The sequence below is a fragment of the Pleurodeles waltl genome, chromosome 1_2, assembly GCF_031143425.1.
Source record: "Pleurodeles waltl isolate 20211129_DDA chromosome 1_2, aPleWal1.hap1.20221129, whole genome shotgun sequence".
Classification (NCBI taxonomy): domain Eukaryota; kingdom Metazoa; phylum Chordata; class Amphibia; order Caudata; family Salamandridae; genus Pleurodeles; species Pleurodeles waltl.
This window is the reverse complement of record NC_090437.1, coordinates 641,951,379-641,969,338: the sequence shown is the minus strand read 5'-3', so window position 1 is coordinate 641,969,338 and position 17,960 is coordinate 641,951,379. Positions and strand designations below refer to the sequence as shown.

The 17,960-nt window shown below is 40.6% G+C and overlaps 1 protein-coding gene across 2 annotated transcripts in view; it reads right to left on the bottom strand.

Annotated features, from left to right (window-relative positions):
• Positions 1-510: 510 nt before the first annotated feature.
• PRDM5 (PR/SET domain 5) overlaps positions 511-17,960 on the bottom strand; it is a 690,485-nt gene continuing 673,035 nt past the window's right edge. For both annotated transcript variants that reach the window (XM_069242565.1, XM_069242566.1), the window contains 2 exons: positions 15,826-15,930; positions 511-5,734 (listed from right to left, as the gene is read on the bottom strand). In XM_069242565.1, coding sequence (XP_069098666.1) covers positions 5,570-5,734; positions 15,826-15,930 — 270 coding nt within the window. In that variant the 3' untranslated portion in view covers positions 511-5,569. The remainder of the gene's footprint in view (positions 5,735-15,825; positions 15,931-17,960) is intronic.

Genomic DNA, 17,960 nt, shown 5'->3' with positions numbered 1-17,960 from the left:
GGTCATTTCAACCCTGGCGGTACAGGACCGCCAGGGCTGAAATGACGGAAGCACTGCCAACAGGCTGGCGGTGCTTCCATGGTCATTACGACCGCGGTGGAAGCGCCGTGGTCGCACCGCCGGGGCCGGCGGTTTCCCGCCACAATGGCCCCGGCAGTAGTAATCAGACAGGGCAGTGCTGCTAGCAGCACTGCCCAGGGGATTACGAGTCCCCCTACCGCCAGCCTTTTCCTGGTGGTTTGAACTGCCAGGAAAAGGCTGGCGGTACGGGGAGTCGCGGGGCCCCTGCACTGCCCATGCCCTGCACTGGCATGGGCAGTGCAGGGGCCCCCTGACAGGGCCCCATGCAGCTTTTCACTGTCTGCATAGCAGACAGTGAAAAGCGCGACGGGTGCAACTGCACCCGTCACACGGCCGCAACACCGCCGGCTCCATTTGGAGCCGGCTCCTATGTTGCTGCCGAGATCCCCGCTGGGTCGGCGGGCGGAAACCAGGTTTCCGCCCGCCGGCCCAGCGGGGATCTCATAATGACTGTGGCTGGGGTGCGGCTGCATTGGGCCAAGGACATAATGAGGGCCTATGTAGTAATATTAATACTTGGATTTGTAAGCCGCATTTAATCACCTGTGAGGGTATCCAGGCACTGTCCTTAAGCATGGAGAGATTAAGGGCCTGATTACTAGTTTGGCTGTCGTACTGTTGCACTGCCGTGGCGGTGGTCTCAAGAAGTTACGATGTATGCAGCCTGAACAGCTAACCGTGTCAATGGAGTGCTTTCCAGCAGCTGTGCAGTGGGCTGCAATGCTGGCGGTGGATACTCCATTGCCATCATGGCCGTGGCTAATGTTTTAGAGTTTAGAGCCACAGTTGTTTGGATCCCAAGTCCAGCATACTCCTCTCAGTAGGAAAATATAAATGTGGCAAAGGATAGTTGACAAAGTGAATGCTGTAGGCACCACCTTGCGTCCAGAGGAGGATATTAGGAAGAGGAGGCATGACCTGAGGGGCAAGGTGCATTCCCTTGCCTCCACGCAACACATAGAGGCCTAGAAGACTGGTTGTGGTCCTCCCAGTGCCCCATTACAACTATTTCCCTGGGAGAAGAAGGTCCTGGCCATCCTGCATCCTGAGGGCTTGACAGGAATAGCTGGGGTTGCAGAGTCTGGATATTAATGGTCACAAAACGTCACTGTCCTGTATGTTCTCATCTCAGCTTTTGCTATTGTGTTGTCCATCTATCTTCCTAACATGCAATATCCAAAGTATCATAGATGTTAGATTGTCAATGTGTATTGTTGTATATAAAATCACATGCAGTGGAATGGGGTCTGCAAGTGTGTTACTATTAAAATATCCTCCCAGGACCCACGGTAGGTGTCAATATGTAAAAGTATGGTCCATCCTAACTGCATTTTGGCAACAGGCATGTAAGACTAACCATTTGTCAAGTGTTGGGAACTAGAAAGAGTGGCATGGCTACAATTACCAGGAGGCCCTGTTGCTGTAATTCAAAACAGGAGGTTATAGTGCTCTTGTCCATTTTCACTTGTTTGCCATGTCACAATTGATGTTCATTTATCATGGAGTTTACCACTAGTCTAGTGTTGGGAGTTAGTAAGTGACCTGACTACAGCTTCCATGAAGCCCTGTTTTTGTACCTGAAAACAAGAGACTATTGTGCTTTTGCCCATTTTCACTTGTTTTGCCATGTCACAACTGATGTTCACTTATCATGGAGTTTACCATTTGTCTAGTGTTTGGGAGTTAGAAAGTGACATAACCACATATACCATGAATTCCTGTTTCTGTAACTCAAAACAAGAGGCTGATAGAGATCAAATTTTACTATTACAGTAGTGGCATAGAAGTTGGCATATATGACTTACAAACCCTAATTTAAAAGCCTAACACGAAATTAACATGACATTTTAAAATGTGCACATTTGAATTATAGTAGACAAAGTGACCTCCATTCATATTTGACATTGTGTTTTGCCATGAAAGATATTGTGCATTTATAGTCGAGTGAATTACTTACATGAATTAATAATGAAAGTACTATTCTTATAAGAATAGTAGAAATGAAGTATGAGTTTTAAACGAACGTGAACTATTCTATTGAATTTATTAATGTGAGTTACATGTGTGCAGAGAAATACATGTAGGTGTAAAACATTTCTAATGTTGTAAATATTATTTGCAATTAAATAATTGTTGTACTATTGGTTGTCCCTGATATACTTCAAGCCACAGGTCCTGTGCAAATAGAGGTTTTGAGGTTTGTGCAAAGTGGATTTTGGCCCAGTACACCAGCCTTCCAGGGGTGCCCCTGGCAGAGGCATACCTATTCTGCAGGGAGTCTTTACATTGTGACCTTTTAATGTTTCTCACACTGATTTTTTGCATCCGATTTACCTAACATTACCTTGAGATGTGGGTAATATGTGAAAGTCCATTACAGAGATTTAGCATAGAAGGTGAGTTTCAGTTTCATTACACATCCATGAATTCACAACAGGACCTAGCTTGTGAACAATGTGAGGGTGTCACTTAGGTTAATAGGTGTGATATTGATGAGGAGATCTTTTGTGTGACACAATTTCATACACACGTCACTATCCCTGATTATGGGATGCGCACACATATCGACTTTTGTAGAGTGTGGCTTTGCAGTGTCACTGAACTGGCCAAGGAGGGCATCATAGACTCATGATTGGGTCATACATTAAGAACAACTGCAAATAGGGGCCCATAAAATATGTTTGGCCCAGGGACCACAAACCCCTTGCCAGGTCCATGGTGTGGCCTCTACTTGCTGTGGGGTTGATGGCAATAGATAAGTGTTCAACTTACCGCCAGTTGCGTCCATGATGCGGTCAGTTTTGGGTGTCAGCAAGCAGCACAAGCAGCAGATGTACATATATATGATTGGCTCCATTGTGGCACAGGATGTGTGAAGCTGAGTTTCAGCCTTATATCCCTCACTTTCTGCCATCTCAGATGTGGTGGATCTGACCAACACAGTCATGTTGGCGGGAAGGCACTTCATAATTGGCCCAGTAGTAACATTGGTGGTCCACCCTCCGACAGATGCATTAGCCTATCTTGCCGCCACCAGGGTCTAGATTTGGTAGCAGTGTAGGCGGGACCGCAGTAGTCTTTCGTCGATGTAACTGTATGCATCGTAATACAGCGGTCAGACCCCTAACACTGCAGAGGTGCACCTGACGATGACGCCACAGCATTACCAAGACAGCCAAACTTGTAATCAGGCCCTAGGTGATTTGCCCAGACTCACAGGATGTTGAGCCGATGCTGGGATTCGAACCTGGATCCCCAGCTCCAAAGTTGGCACCTCTTCTCCTTGTGTACCATATTCTCCTTGTGTACCATGCAGATTACAAAGCTGTAAGTGAACAATGAGCAGCGCTTCAAAAAAGAAAAAGAAATGTATGTCAGAGAGGGACTATGGAGAGGTGAGGGGCACTGTTGGAGAGTGGTAGTGAGGAAATTTGTGGAGAAGAAGGTCATGGGGGGGCAAAAAAGACTGAAGCACCCGGTGCTATCAGCACTAAAGCCATCCCTGGTGGGGGTCCCTCTTCATGTATTTTGCGGGGGCCCTCAAGTTTTGTTACTCCACTGGGTATATTTGCACTAAATCTATATCAGTGTACTAAGGACATAATAAGGACATCATTTGAGTATGTTCTCAAATCAGGCATCAACATAACAAAGGAGATCTGTATTTGTGTGATTAGTTTGCAATGTTTTCAGTGTTGTATAACAAACATAGGAAAAAGCATCAACGTGGTTAAATTACATAAGCCTGGGTAATAGGTTTCTACTTTATCAGAAGAGAAAAACAAAGTGTGATTGATGTTAAATGCATGGCATTTGGGCATGAGGTAAGAAAGTAGTTTGCTGCTGGATTTGTTTTCTTTTTTTTGTAATCTTATATATAAGGAAAATTTATTTAGAGATCGTCCACCTGAAAGGTACAGTTCTGATGAGAAGAGAGCATAAAATGAACCTCACAGTCTAACATTTGCTTTCTTAACCCACCAAATAGTAGTTTGTCACCTTAACATTTAGGATTACTGGGAATTCAGGAAGGTTGTGAGGACCTGGCTCTTTCCAAGCAGATTACTCCGAGAGCACTGTGAAATCAACTCCACACCACAGTGGAGAAATGTGTTGTACAAACAAAAAGATGGTGGATAACTATGTAAAATACTCAATTGTATCTTGCACTCCTCTTTGCTTCATACCATTCGTAAGTTCAGCTACAAGTCTACAACAAACAGAGCACAATCTGCACACGACATGAAGGCTCTTCCACATCAGGTCACATTTTCAACCCTGCACAATGAATGGATAAATTAGAGAGTGTCTTCAGAGAATGAGTATCTCGAATTCCTATTTACTAGCAACGAGACCGAGACGATGTGCAAGTGAAACACCTGCAGAAATTGAATGCCTAATGAACCGAGATGAATTGTGAATCTACAGTGCACATAATGACTTTAAGGTGCACCTAACTCAGTTTTGCTACTGTCTTGTGCATGTCGTTTGACAAAGGAACATTTTTGTTGATGACTGTGCGTCAAGCTGTAAAAAACATGCAGTCTTTTGTGATACCTAGAAGGCTCTCATTTCAACATTCCATTAATCATACAACATATCAATTATTGAGCAAATGGAGAGTGGATGAAAAAATAGAATGTTTGATTGTGCATCAAAGCCATAAAGATATGGTTAAATAAAATTTGTTATCATTTCTCACAGTATTGTTCTCTTGAAGTGGTTTGAATATTTGTAGCAGAAACATCAATGGTGCATTTAAGAGTCTTAAAGCGAGCGCTCTGCACCTGCCCATGGTAAGTCCGCAACTGTGGAGTTAGCATTACCGAAGGTCCCTTTAATTGGGGAGGGTGGAGTTAACAGGCATTCTGAGAAGTAGATAATTACCGGTTGAATTGGTAAATCCCAATTGTTCCCTGTAGTTCTCCCTGCTGAAGTTGGTTGTTATAACAGCCCAAAGTCCAGGGAAAACAATACAGATGTGAGGTGTTTTCGTGGACCTCAGTATTTCCAATACGATGGTTAACCTGCTACTGGCCCCTTCGGAAATCGCGAAACACTTGTAATGAGACTCTAAGTGTACATTGTGGATACAGTAATGATAGCAGGAATCAAGTTTTGGCACGTTCTGTCTGGTTTTATAATTCTTTTGACGGAGTTCACCTGTGCAGAACCCATCTGTGGCCTCTAAGTGCTTTCATTATTCAAGCCTCTAAAGAAGAACAGGCTGTGTATGGGCTCCTTGACTTTAACCGGTTCAGAAAAAGCAAACAGAGGCATCTGGTTTGAAAACAATTGTTTTTGCTTCTGATTTCTTCGTCTTCTTCTTGAAATGAATCTTTGAAAGCAATGCTCAGGCGTACAGTACATCGTTGTATGTTTGGCATGTGATTTCCAATGGGTAACATTATCCAGACGTTCATGCTCGATGTGCCAGTCTACAAATTCGACCCATTGAAGAAGGTGACAGACCATGCCCCGCCAGGAGTCAGCTGTCTGTTTCTCCATGCACGTTCTCCATGTGCACTTTGAGGTAGTCATTCCTTGTAAACTTCTTGTGGCACAGCTGGCACTCAGCCATGGGACGATTGGGATTGTGAGTGAGCTTGTGTCGAATAAGCATTTTCTTAAGGCTGAAGGTCAGATCACAGACCTAAAGGGTGACAAAGAAAGAAAACAATATCCAAATCAGTTGAAGAGTGTACACACTGGACGCTATTAATTCATCTTCGAAACCAAAAGTGACATCATGCACTTCCTTTTAGAGGAAACACCATGAAACACTTTCCATACATTCCTGATTGGAATGTTATACACTAGGATCTAGACACAGATACAAACTGCATACACAAACGTTTTCAGAAAGGTAAATTCGATTGAAAATGAAGTTTATGACCAAATGCACCTTTTTTGTGCAAGAAATTCATAAAGGGATTCATAATGGGTCTAAACTAATTTACCTGTGCAGAGATCAGATCCCTGCCAGCAATGTGGAGTTCTCCACGCCCGTAAATCCTATCCAAGGTTTGAGAAAATCTGCATTGCAAGGAGTGGTTTGCCTTGAAAGTTTGTGCACCCCACAAAAATGGATGTTCATCAGCATTCGGAACCTTTTGTCCTTCTCCTCTGCATTCTGGAAAGGGTCAGAAGTTTACTCGGGCCAAGGGAAGGCGTAAATCCCTTTCAAATGCGGGAAGGTGAATGGATCACCCTCAGACTTGATAGGGTGTAGGGGAAGGGGTTTCTCCATGCCAAAAATATTTTTCTTTGGAGAAAAAGGGTGATCATCGGAGGAAAAAACACTTGGTTTTGCACAGAGGGTACTTCTTTCACTATACGTTGAACCCCGTTAAGTAGACCTTCAGAAAGCAGAAATAAGATCCTGATGAGAATGCTAAATGACCTTCGTGGAAGTATGCCTGGAAACCTGCACCTTGCATATCTCCTTAGGCTTAATTATATGAATGTGTGTGAGTTCCAGAAATTCAGAGAATTACAGCCACTAATTTCCCTACATTCTTGTTGATTTGGGCCTCCTATATAAAACATTGTTAACTTACCAAGAGCTAGTGTTAATTAAATTTCTAATAGCTGGATGATCTGCAACTATTCAGAAATCTACTTCTCAAATTTGGTCCTCATCAAGAGAGGCCTCTTGATTCCTATTGTAACAGTTACCAGTTGAATTATGAAATGCACTGGAATACTACAGATCTGTTTTGTTTTCACACAGATATGTCACTGGTGAAAGCAGTTGAAAGCTCCAGGTGAAGCTCTGGGAGAATGAAGAATTTCTGTAGGAATCAAAAACAAAACTTCTGATTCTGCAAAAAATTCTGGATTTTCACTTGTACTACCCTAGCAACTCTGCTCACTAGGTGCGACCAGTACCTCCAATATTGGTAACTTGTAGAGGCAACAGTTATCAAGAAACTCAGAATGAGGGCACTAGAAGTGATTCATAAAAATTCCCAAGATTTACATTAAAATGTATACATGTCGTAAATGTTCTTGTTTACCACTGCAGACCTATACTTACTACTGATTAGTGTCCTGGGGTGGAGAATTCAAAGGATTAAGGGGCTGTTTATGAGCCCCTCGGGCCACGCTGCACCACATTTTCAGCATTTATTTTGAGGCAAATTTGGGGTTAAGGCGGCATTTCCCACGCACCATCTTTACAAAGTGGTGCAATGCTTGTGCCACATTAGGCCTGCATCAGGCATATTGTATGTAGTTCGGCATTCCTCCGGTAGGGGGGTCTGGAAAAATGGTGCAAAGAAAAATATGAGATTTCCTGCACCATTTTTTTTGGCACTTTTTAACGCCTGCTCAGAGCAGGCATTAAAAGGGAGCTTCCATTATTTAGAATGGGCCCCTATGTACTCTGCAGGAGTAGCGCCAAACTTTTGGTGCTACTCCTTCAGAGTACATCAATAGCATCACATAGAATGACACTATTGCCCTCTACCCTGTGCCATGGTGCGCCATATTTTGAATATGGCGCACACATGGTGGCGGTAGGGGGGTGCTAAGGGGCACTCTTTGCAGCACCACTTTCCATAAATCTGCCCCTAAGTGTGCCGTAAATCAGCACTTGAACATTTAACCAATTTCTTTCCTTTGTCCACCGGCAAACTGTTTGCCCATGTGGAGAAATTCCTCTCATGCTGCCCCAAAAAATATGGTGTTGTTTGTCTTTTTATCACAACCAATTTGTACACTTAAAGCAACATGCCTGATAAAGACTCAGATCCTCAAAATGAGCTATATGTAATTTATGGTTCAGGAGGAAATGTGAATTTACACCCAATCAGCATTAGATGTTCTGTGGTATTTCGCTACTTTGGGGGTTTCACTCGAATATTTATATATATTTATATATTACCATTTAACAGATATTTGGTAAAGAAATTTAAGGACCAGCTTTGCTGCTTAGACGTCTCCTGGGATGTCTAGTGGTATCTGACTTCTACCCCTGACTTCAGCTGGCACCAGGTCCTTGATTATCTTGCAGGAACATTAGGGATAGGCTATGCTGTGTCATGGGATAGCCCTACTTGCCTGACCTTGAAGAACAAGCACTAAGGGCACCTGCCACTGCATTCTAATACCCAAGAACCACCTGTAGGCCTGGCTGGTTATGGAGTGCCGCTATTGAGTATAGTCTTCTGCTAAGGGCCTCTGTGGTACTGATGTAGAGCTGGATTTGCACCAGGTCAGGAGCCCACCAGGACTTGCCAGGAAGCTTCCATTCCATTTCAGATGGATTTGTAAAGTGGCTAATCATGCATGAGGCTATCGAGGCACTGATGTCTGTTGCTGCCGGGGCTCACTAGAACAACCAGATCTGAGCCCTCTTCTGAATTCCAACAGGGAGGGTGAGGTCCGTTGGTGAAGTGGGAGGTTGTTCCAAGATTTCGCTGCAAGGCAGGTGAATTATCATGCCCTGCTGTTGTTGTTGTGACGTATGTGGGGGTGTGGGCAAGAAAGAGGAAGGCAGAAAGCAGGTGTTTGGACATGAGCTGGAAATTCAGTTGGTGGTTGATGTACTCTGGTCTGTAGTTGTGAAGGGCTTTGAAGGCATGGATATACATCTTAAACTGGCATCTCTTCTGCATGAGGGCCAGTGAAGCTTTCTGAGGTGGTGGTAACATGAGTCCACTTGGGGAGGTTTAGAATGAGTCTGGCTGCCAAGTTCTGTATAGTCTGTGGTCTCTTGGGGAGTTGTGTGGTAATGTTGCATAGAGTGTGTTGCCCTAGCCCAGTCAGCTGGTGATCAGGGCTTGAGTGACAGTGCACCAGGAGTCGACATGGAGCCAGTTAAAAAATGTTGCAGAGCATGTGGAGTGTGAGGAAGCAGGAGGAGGAAACTGAGTTGATCTGTTTTCTCCTGGTGAGTCTATCGTCCAGAATGATGCCAAGGTTGCTGACGTGGCTGATTGGTGTTGGTGGAGTTCCTAGTTCAGGGGGCCACCTTGCCTCATTCCATGGGTAGATGTTTCCAAAGATTAGTAGTTCTGTTTTGTCTGTGTTGAGTTGTAGGCAGCTGGTTCCCATCCAGTCAATGATGTTCATCACTTGTAGAAGTTTGTTAGCCTGGTGTCGATGTCTTCAGATAATGAGAGGAGGAGTTGGGTGTGATCCACATTGGAAATTATGTTCAGTCCATGAGATCTAACGATGATGGCAAATAGGGTCATGTAGGTGTTGAACAAGGTAGGGCTGAGGGGTGAGCCTTGAGGGATGCAGTAGAGGATGTTCTTTGGTTCCAAGATGAAAGGCAGGAAGGAGGCTTATTCTCTGGGTTCTCTCAGTGAGAAAGGAAGTCATCCACTTGAGGGCGTATCCCCTGATTCCGATGTGGTGCAGTCTTTTGATCAGGATGTTGTGAGATATTGTATTGAATGCCACTGAAAGGTCGAGCAGGATGATGGCGCTGTTTTTCCTTGATCATGTGACAAAGGCATTGGCAGGAAGGAAAAGGTGATAGCAATGAGCGGAAAATGTGTAACAGGCTAAGCAACCAGGAAACCACCAGGAAACAGTGGGAAACAAAGCAGGAAGCAAAGAAAGTGCTGATGGCACACCAAAACATCTCCCAGAACCTTCAAAGAGAAGCTTTTTTGCCAGGAAGAGGAAGCTATGAATTGAGCAGGGCTGGAGAGATCCTATAATGCATGGGTTTGAGAGAAACTAGCAGGGATTGCCCTAGACTGTGGTAAGCCCCCTTTATTCTTGGTCCCAGAGACCTTTAGCTGCTATCTCAGATGCCAAATGCTCCAGACTCTTTGTAAATCCAAACATTTGGAATCCGCTGCTCATTTGTGGCCTTACTGGCTCTTCTGCCCTTAATTAGATGGTAGGGGGGATGGGCACAAAGTCTCCAGTAGAAACATTGATGATGAGTGGTGTTAGTTTGCTGGGATATTTATATCTTTCAAGTGAACTGGGAAGGTACTTCTCAATGTGAATAACTTTTCAACTGACTAAAAACAGAAGCAGATGTACCTACAATCAGATTTAATAGTACTACTGGATATAAGTTTCGCTTTTTTTGCTATTCACCATTTCTGAGTGTAGATTTCCACTAAGTAAAGACACACATGTCTCCACCCCCTCATCTCAGAGGGTGAGGACCTACAATTTAGTGTGAAGTTACTACATATGCACATAGGTAGAGATCTAGAAATAAAGTGTATTAATTCTTAATATAATTTAAGGTAAAATAAAAAAATAGAAAAACGATCGCAGTACATTAACATATCAAATTAAAGGTTTAATATATAATTAAGTAATTTAAATATATTATTTAATTTATAAATTTTGTATTAAAAAAAAAAAACGACATCTCTATTAGTTATAGTTAGGTCAGACTTTCCACATCAAATGTGTTTGTTGTGTTACTAATAACTTTGACCCTGTTTGACAAATCTCCACAAAACTTTCCAAAAAGGTGCTATGTTTTGACTAGTTTGTGCATGAAAAGATTCGGGTTGATCCATGTAGCAGGGACTGAGAAAAAGAGGGGTCCCAAAATGCAAACTCCCAATGCATTTTCCATAGACTTCTTTAAGAAGAGCTACCACAAAAGTTGCTGAAAGGAATTACACCACATTTCACAGGAAGCTAGATCTTGGGCCACAGATTGCACTTTTTGTGATTTGGTGCCAATTCATTCAGTAGGTTTTGAGAAATTAAGGTTTAAAAATAGTTTTATATCTGGACGATTGGCTATGAGCGCTGATTTTAAAATGGAGCATTCTAAAATCAGAGATGTCATCAGTGATGTCATAAATGATGTCATAGAACATGTCATGACTGATGTATATGTGAGGTCATAAGCAGTGCATGGCGGGGTGCAAGTTATAGTTAGCTCAGCTAACAATAACTGGTGATCGTCTGTGTTTTTATGAGTTCAAAACAATAATGTTGTCACTGACATATTCACCTAACGTTACTTTAACCATTGTATTTTTCAGTGAATATGTATGTGTGTGTCTATATATATATACTGTATACACACATACATATATATTTACTAAAAAATAATATATATGTGTGTGTATATTTTATGGTGTCGTTATATAGACGACATCTTTGTGATTTGGAAAGGTGATGAGACTTCGGCTAGAGACTTCGTAGCCTTTCTCAATAACAATGACTATAATTTACATCTAAGTGATCAGAGTAGCAAACAACAGATTGCATTTCTTGATGTGGAAGTTATAGTCCAAGAAAAATCATTAAGGACCAAACTCCATAGAAAATTGACGTCTGGCAATAGCATATTGAATGCAAACAGTGCCCATCCACCAAATCTCATTGCCAGTATTCCCTTTGGGGAATTTCTAAGAGCCCGCAGGATTTGTAGTACTTGGGAGGACTATCAGAAAGAAAGTGACAATATGCTCTCACGTTTTCTAGAGAGGGGGTATAAGAGCAAAATGATTCTTCAAGCTAAAAATAAGGCGGATAACATAAAGAGAGAGAATCTGATATACCCTGGAGTGGATTCAGATGTAGGTGATCAAAAGGTAAGATTTATTACAACTTATTCTAATCAGTCACAGGTTTTGAGGAAGATTCTGAACAGGAGTTGGCATATACTACAGAATGACTCCACCTTAGGCAGTACTATCCCAGAGGCACCTGCAATTACTTTTCGCAAGGGAAGATCGTTGAGAGATTATCTCAGCCGTAATAGAATAACTAGGGACAGTGTTAGAGCTATGTCCCTTGATCACTCTGTGGGCTTTTTCTGTTGTAGACAATGCAAGGCATGTAAATATAGTAACAATTGCCTGAAAGTATTAGGTGAGAATGGGCATTGGATGTATCAAATTCGAGGACATTTTAATTGCAATAGAGATTTCTGTGTTTACTGTTTGATGTGCCCCTCTGGAAAATTGTATGTGGGCAGCACAATACACAAGGCTAAAAAGAGGGTTCTTGAACACATTCGAGCGATTCAGAATTTTGATCGAACATACCCAGTGGCAAGACATTTCCATGAGAAACATAATGGGGATGAGAGGTTGTTGAGTTTTGCAGTCATTGATCAGATTAAACCCAGCATTAGGGAGGTAATAGAGAGAAGAAGATGAGGATTTTGGAATCAAAACTGATTATCAGACTCAACACCCTGAGCCCTGGGGGTTTAAATTCAAGTGAGGAGATGAATATACATTTAGGCTAATTTAAGCTGCCGGATATGTGGGTATATATATTTTTTTTCTGTCAGTTATTCTAATTATATTTCATTTATTTTAGTGGTTTTTTTATGGTAATAATGATTTTTGTGATAGATGTGACATTGTTGGAGGTGTTTTAATATGTGGTAGGTAGTAAGAGACACATGTGTACAAATGTACAGGAATTGTTTTGAATATCAATATAGGGATGTCAAGGTACATTCGTATACTAATGTGCATTTTTATGTTTAGGAATACAATGTTATCCGATATATATTATGCTTTACAGTTTTGGATTATCTTTTGATATTAACAGCATTTAAAATATTTAAATATTTAATATTTAATATGGAGGTCAGTTAAACGATTATAATCAATTAATGGTCAATGAGAGTAATTCATGTGGACATTTTAGGAATATAATGGTATTCAGTGTATATTATGTTTTTTAAAATAATTGTTTTGGACCACTTTGGATATTAATATTTAATATTTAATATTGTATATGCAATGAATGTAGAAAATTATTTTGGACCAATTTTGGATATTAATAACATTTAATATTTAAATATGTATATATTTAATATTTTATATGCAACATGTAAGTTATTTAAATGATTATAAGGAATTTAATTAATTAATATATAAAGTGAGCAAATGTTGCGGATAATTTTGTAATCGCAAGATTAATTTTGGTATAGCTTATGGGCCATTCTAGACATTCCAAGATGGGGCTGACATTCGCACACTGCGGGTTAGTTGGGTAACCTGATAGTCCTTCTTTTATTTCTGTCCTTATGTGTATACTGGGTGTGGTATATAGTTGGTTTGTGAGACACTCTCAAATGTTACGTAATCAAGGCTATGGCTGAAACGTGTTGTTCTGGGAGGAAGCATTGGTAAATAAAGGATTTTGGACTTCCATTTGGTGTCCGGGGACTCTCTGCATGTAACAGGAGGATTGTTGGCAATATATATATATATTACACATATATATATATGTATATATATATATATATGTATATATATATATATATATATATCACTGAAAAAATAAAGGTTACAGGGACATTATATTTAGGTTCTGAATTTCCAAATCATAGAAATTCTGCAGTTTTAGTTAGAGTTCTTTCAAGTAAGTATAACTTGTGCCCTAAAGTAACTATAACTCGCGCCACCACTATGCAGTTTTTTCTTTAACAATTTGGAGTATTTTCGGGTCATTAGCAGTGCATAGCGGAGCAAGGTATAGTTACCTTAGGGTATGTATTTTAGGGAGCAGACACATGGCCAAGCATCTGATGGCCCTTACTTTGTCAGGATGTCAGAGGTGTATGTAGATGGTGAAGATGGAGTAGTCTCATCCTTTTGCATATTGAAGGTTCACCTGAAAAATTAGGCAGACAGACCTCCAGTTTTGGCATAAATGGTACCCCATTGCCATTGCAATTGAGTACCCTTTCCGCCAACCGCTAAACCAGATGCTAAGAGTTTGTCACTGGTAATTTGCCTTGATAATTTGGCATGATAGAGCAAATGAAAAAATAATTTTATCTCAGCAAGTTGATAAATACTGGATTGAAAAAATAAAGTTGCTTGTCAAAGTCAACTAAAAATTCACCCTCCTCATCTATTTTCATCTACGTTCTATGGCTAAACAAGGAACAGTAATGGATACTGGTATGCTTTCTATGGTTAACATGTCGGTACTTCAAATTACACAAATCTTTTAGTTTTAGAGGATATTTATATATTCAGACATGTTTTATAATTTAGCTGTCATTTTGTGGACCACTGTTGATGTTGTTTTTAATCTGAGGCTTGGACTCCCACTTTACAATGGCTGATTATAGCTCACTGAGTAAAACCAGTGCTTCATTTGTAAAAAATAAAAATAAGTACATGGCCCAAGTTTTTCTTAAAGGCTGCCATTAGCATTGCTGAATAACGAAGTTTGTGAATAAGAAGGCTGGCTTGTTTTGAATAAATGTCATGCCATTTTCTCCCACTACCTTACACTTACACTCTCTTTATCTCCCTCTTCCTAGACCTTTTTCATCCCTTCTATCTACCTCTGTGACTGTTTTCCTATGTTTCTCTTCCTCCTTATTTCTTCCATTTCTGTTTTTATATATATTACTCTAGGCCAAATACTGCGGATGAGAAGTAAGTCTTGGCCCCCAAACATGAGCTCTGCTGCCCAGCACTTGCAACCACCAGATCATGACAAGCTCCGAGGGGCAGATTTACAAGGTCCTTGCACCTCCTTGCACCACATTAGTGTAATTTTGTACGCTAATGTGGCGTTAGGTAGACATTTCTGATGTGTCATATTTACAAAGTGGCGCAACGCTGCTGTTGCACCACTTTGTAACGCGTTGCACCACATTATTCAATAAGCATAATATACGTAAGGGGTGCAGTCCCCTGCAGGGAGGCCGCAAAAATGGCACAGTGAAATCTACAAGATTTCACTGCGTCATTTTTTCCCTTAATTTTTAACGCCTGCACATTGCAGGTATTAAAGTGACGGGCCTATAATAACCTATGGGCATCCCTAGTGCTTTTCTGGACTAGCAGCTTAATGGCCCGAATCCAGGAAAGCACCACCATAGTGTCATAAATTCTGACGCTATTGTGCTAACGTGCACCATGGTGTGCTGTATTTCAAATACAGCACTACCATGGTGACGTTACAGGGACTAAGGGCGGCAAAAGAAAAGCGGCACACCAGTACTAATGCACCACTTTCTTGTATATCTGGTCCTGAATGTGTGCGACTTTAGAAAATATCCAGTAAGCAAGACAATGCTCTTTTATCCATTGACACTGAAGACCACGATGACTCTACTCCTTCAACTATACAGCTAATTATATAGCGCACTGCACAAATATTCCATATTTCAAAATAAGGGAAAGAGAGTTTTAGAGTTCCTACATTATTCCTGTCCCACAGATTTATGTTGTGACTGATTTGCAGTTATTGTCGTCAAAAACTACTGGGCTGCTTTCCCAGGACATAACAAAAACAGCTACTTATTGCTGTTCCATAACTGAAAATTGTTGGGTTACAATAACAAGATTAAGGTTTACAAAACATAATCCACCTTGCACAAAATATCTACACTATCTTCTATTTGTAATTACAAATACATCTATGTTGGTCTATTTAATTTCCATGTTAATTTATAAATACATCTATATTGATGTATTAAATTCCCATGTTTAGTCGTTAACCTGTCGTAGGGTGGGACACACACAAGACCTGAGGTAAAATATTCATAGCACACTAAAGCAGTGCAAATGGCTCTTTCGGGAGTGCAAACATTAAATGGAAATGTGTTCAGTAATCCCAGTGGTAAAACAGTTACATAAAATGACCTGAATGAAATCTCATTACCGTTTCGTACACGTCACAAAGCAGCAGAAGTGTATGCTATAGAACTTAACCACAAAGGAGAACAAAATAGCATGTCTACAGCTGCCAACACAATGAAAAGACTGTCTGGATATCATTTAAATGTTGATAATTAAAGGAGCTCCAACTTACGTCACACTGGAACGGCTTTTCTCCGGTGTGGGTCCGCATGTGCTCATCCAGGCCTCGCTTCTGGCTGAAGGCCTTGTTACACTCAGAACACTGGTATGGCTTTTCCTACACAAATGACACAGTAAGTGAAAGTGAGTTAACACAGAACACAGGGCCATTTATAGAATGGAATTCCATGCTTATAAGCCCAAATGTTATATTATCTCAAGGGGAATTAGGAAAGTGAAAACAAACATAGTGGTCAATTAAACTGCAGATGGAAAATGCCACTGTTGCAATATTGAGCAATGCCTTTATTTCAAGTTAAATGAGTGTGTGAGAGAGAAACATGGAGACATGGGTGGAGTGTCCTTGATGTAACTGAACCGCAGGTGAACTTCTTGAAGAATTCTCTAGATGGTGTAGACTAAACATTGGATCATTGAATTTACATTATTGTTCCTAGTTTATGCTCTTTTACACTCCTGGTCAAATATTACATTCGGAGGGGATATGGTTCAAAACTGCTTCCGGTCTATAGAGCAAGGCACATGAAGTAATGCATTACTACACATATTTTTGCTCAAGATGCTTGCAGTTACATACACTATTGTGCAAATCCATTTCTTTCAAATGATATTGGAATTCTATTTGATGGATAAAAGAGAATCAAAATCTTCCCTGGAATAACTTTAATAGTAATATTGATATAGCATATTGTAATAGCTCAATTCAGGGTCCAGTTCAGAAAAGGGGAAATAGGATAAGTTAGAAATTTGCCCTAGTAGGGTTTCTCCTATATATATAGATCAGGGATTCACAATTAATCACAGGTATTTCAGAGGAAATCTACATTTTGTGACTCAGGTTTATTTGAGTATTCTGACAGATAACTTCTACACATTTTGGATTTTCACTAGGCCTTGGCAGAATTTCAACTGCGTTGAGAATAATCAGAGTAATCTTGGTCATTCTGTGTTACTCTTTGACAAGGAATAACCCATAATTGTGCAAATACTTCTGGTCATATAATGAAGAGTAATTGTTTTTTGGGAGGGAATCCTACAGCGAGTGATCTCTCACACTCACTATTGTGTTTTGCTGCCTTTAGCACTGTTTCTTAGTGCAAAATACATCCTCACAACCATTTAGGACGTGAGGATGTATTTGGCACTAAGAAGATAGTCCAAAATGCTAGTAGCAGGTTAGTAGAAAATCCTATTCCAAAAGCACGAGTGGCTCCATTTTGGACATGAGGGGGCATTTTAATGCAAACAAATAGCTCCTTAACTCCTGTCACATATTTGCAAATTAATATGTAGTTTCACCAAATGTATGTATCACCTAATTGTTAAGCTATCAGTAACTATTCACCCAAGAGTTAGCAATCAACAATAAAGTAATCAACTGGTTTCACCTCTAGTACCAATGTTTAAATATTATTACCAGTAGGCGCATTATTTGAGGGGAAAAAAAATGTTTTTTTGTATATATGAACATTTCTACTACCCTTATTCCTGCTGTTTTTAACCCCCTTTGTACAATCCCTAAGAGTAAGTGAAGAAGAGGGGGCATTCACATTTGGATATCTAGTACTCTCACATAGTCATGCATAATCTGGGGAATCTTGAAAAACCACAATTTTTTTTTTAATTATGAGTAGGAATTTTGTAATTCATGGATATCCAATTTTCTCCAAATATTGCAGGAATTGAGGTCAGAGGTTTCAAGTTAAGGCGATGCCCTTTGAGCTAAAGATTTGTCATCGATTGCTGGGTGGGTGAAGTACTGACAGTAAAAATATAACCAACAACAATCCCTTTCATGTTACTGAATCGAAATGCCCAATCATCCACTTCTTTTCCTGCAAGTGCTCTGATTAGGACGTACACGAGTAAATATAGAATCAATTGCTGACTTAGTGAGATCATTACAGCAGCCATTTTCACCATTTTAGGAATCCAGACTCCTAGAGAGGGCTACAACAAGCAGAAGCTTAGATATTAGTAATTTTGCCACAACCTTTGTCTGGTAGCAAAGTTCTTCTAGGAACAGATTGATTAATTACTTGGAGATGTGCAGTACTACCATTTCACCTCCTTGCAATTTAAACACATGTATATAAAGGTACAAAGATGTACGGTTCGGGTTGAAAA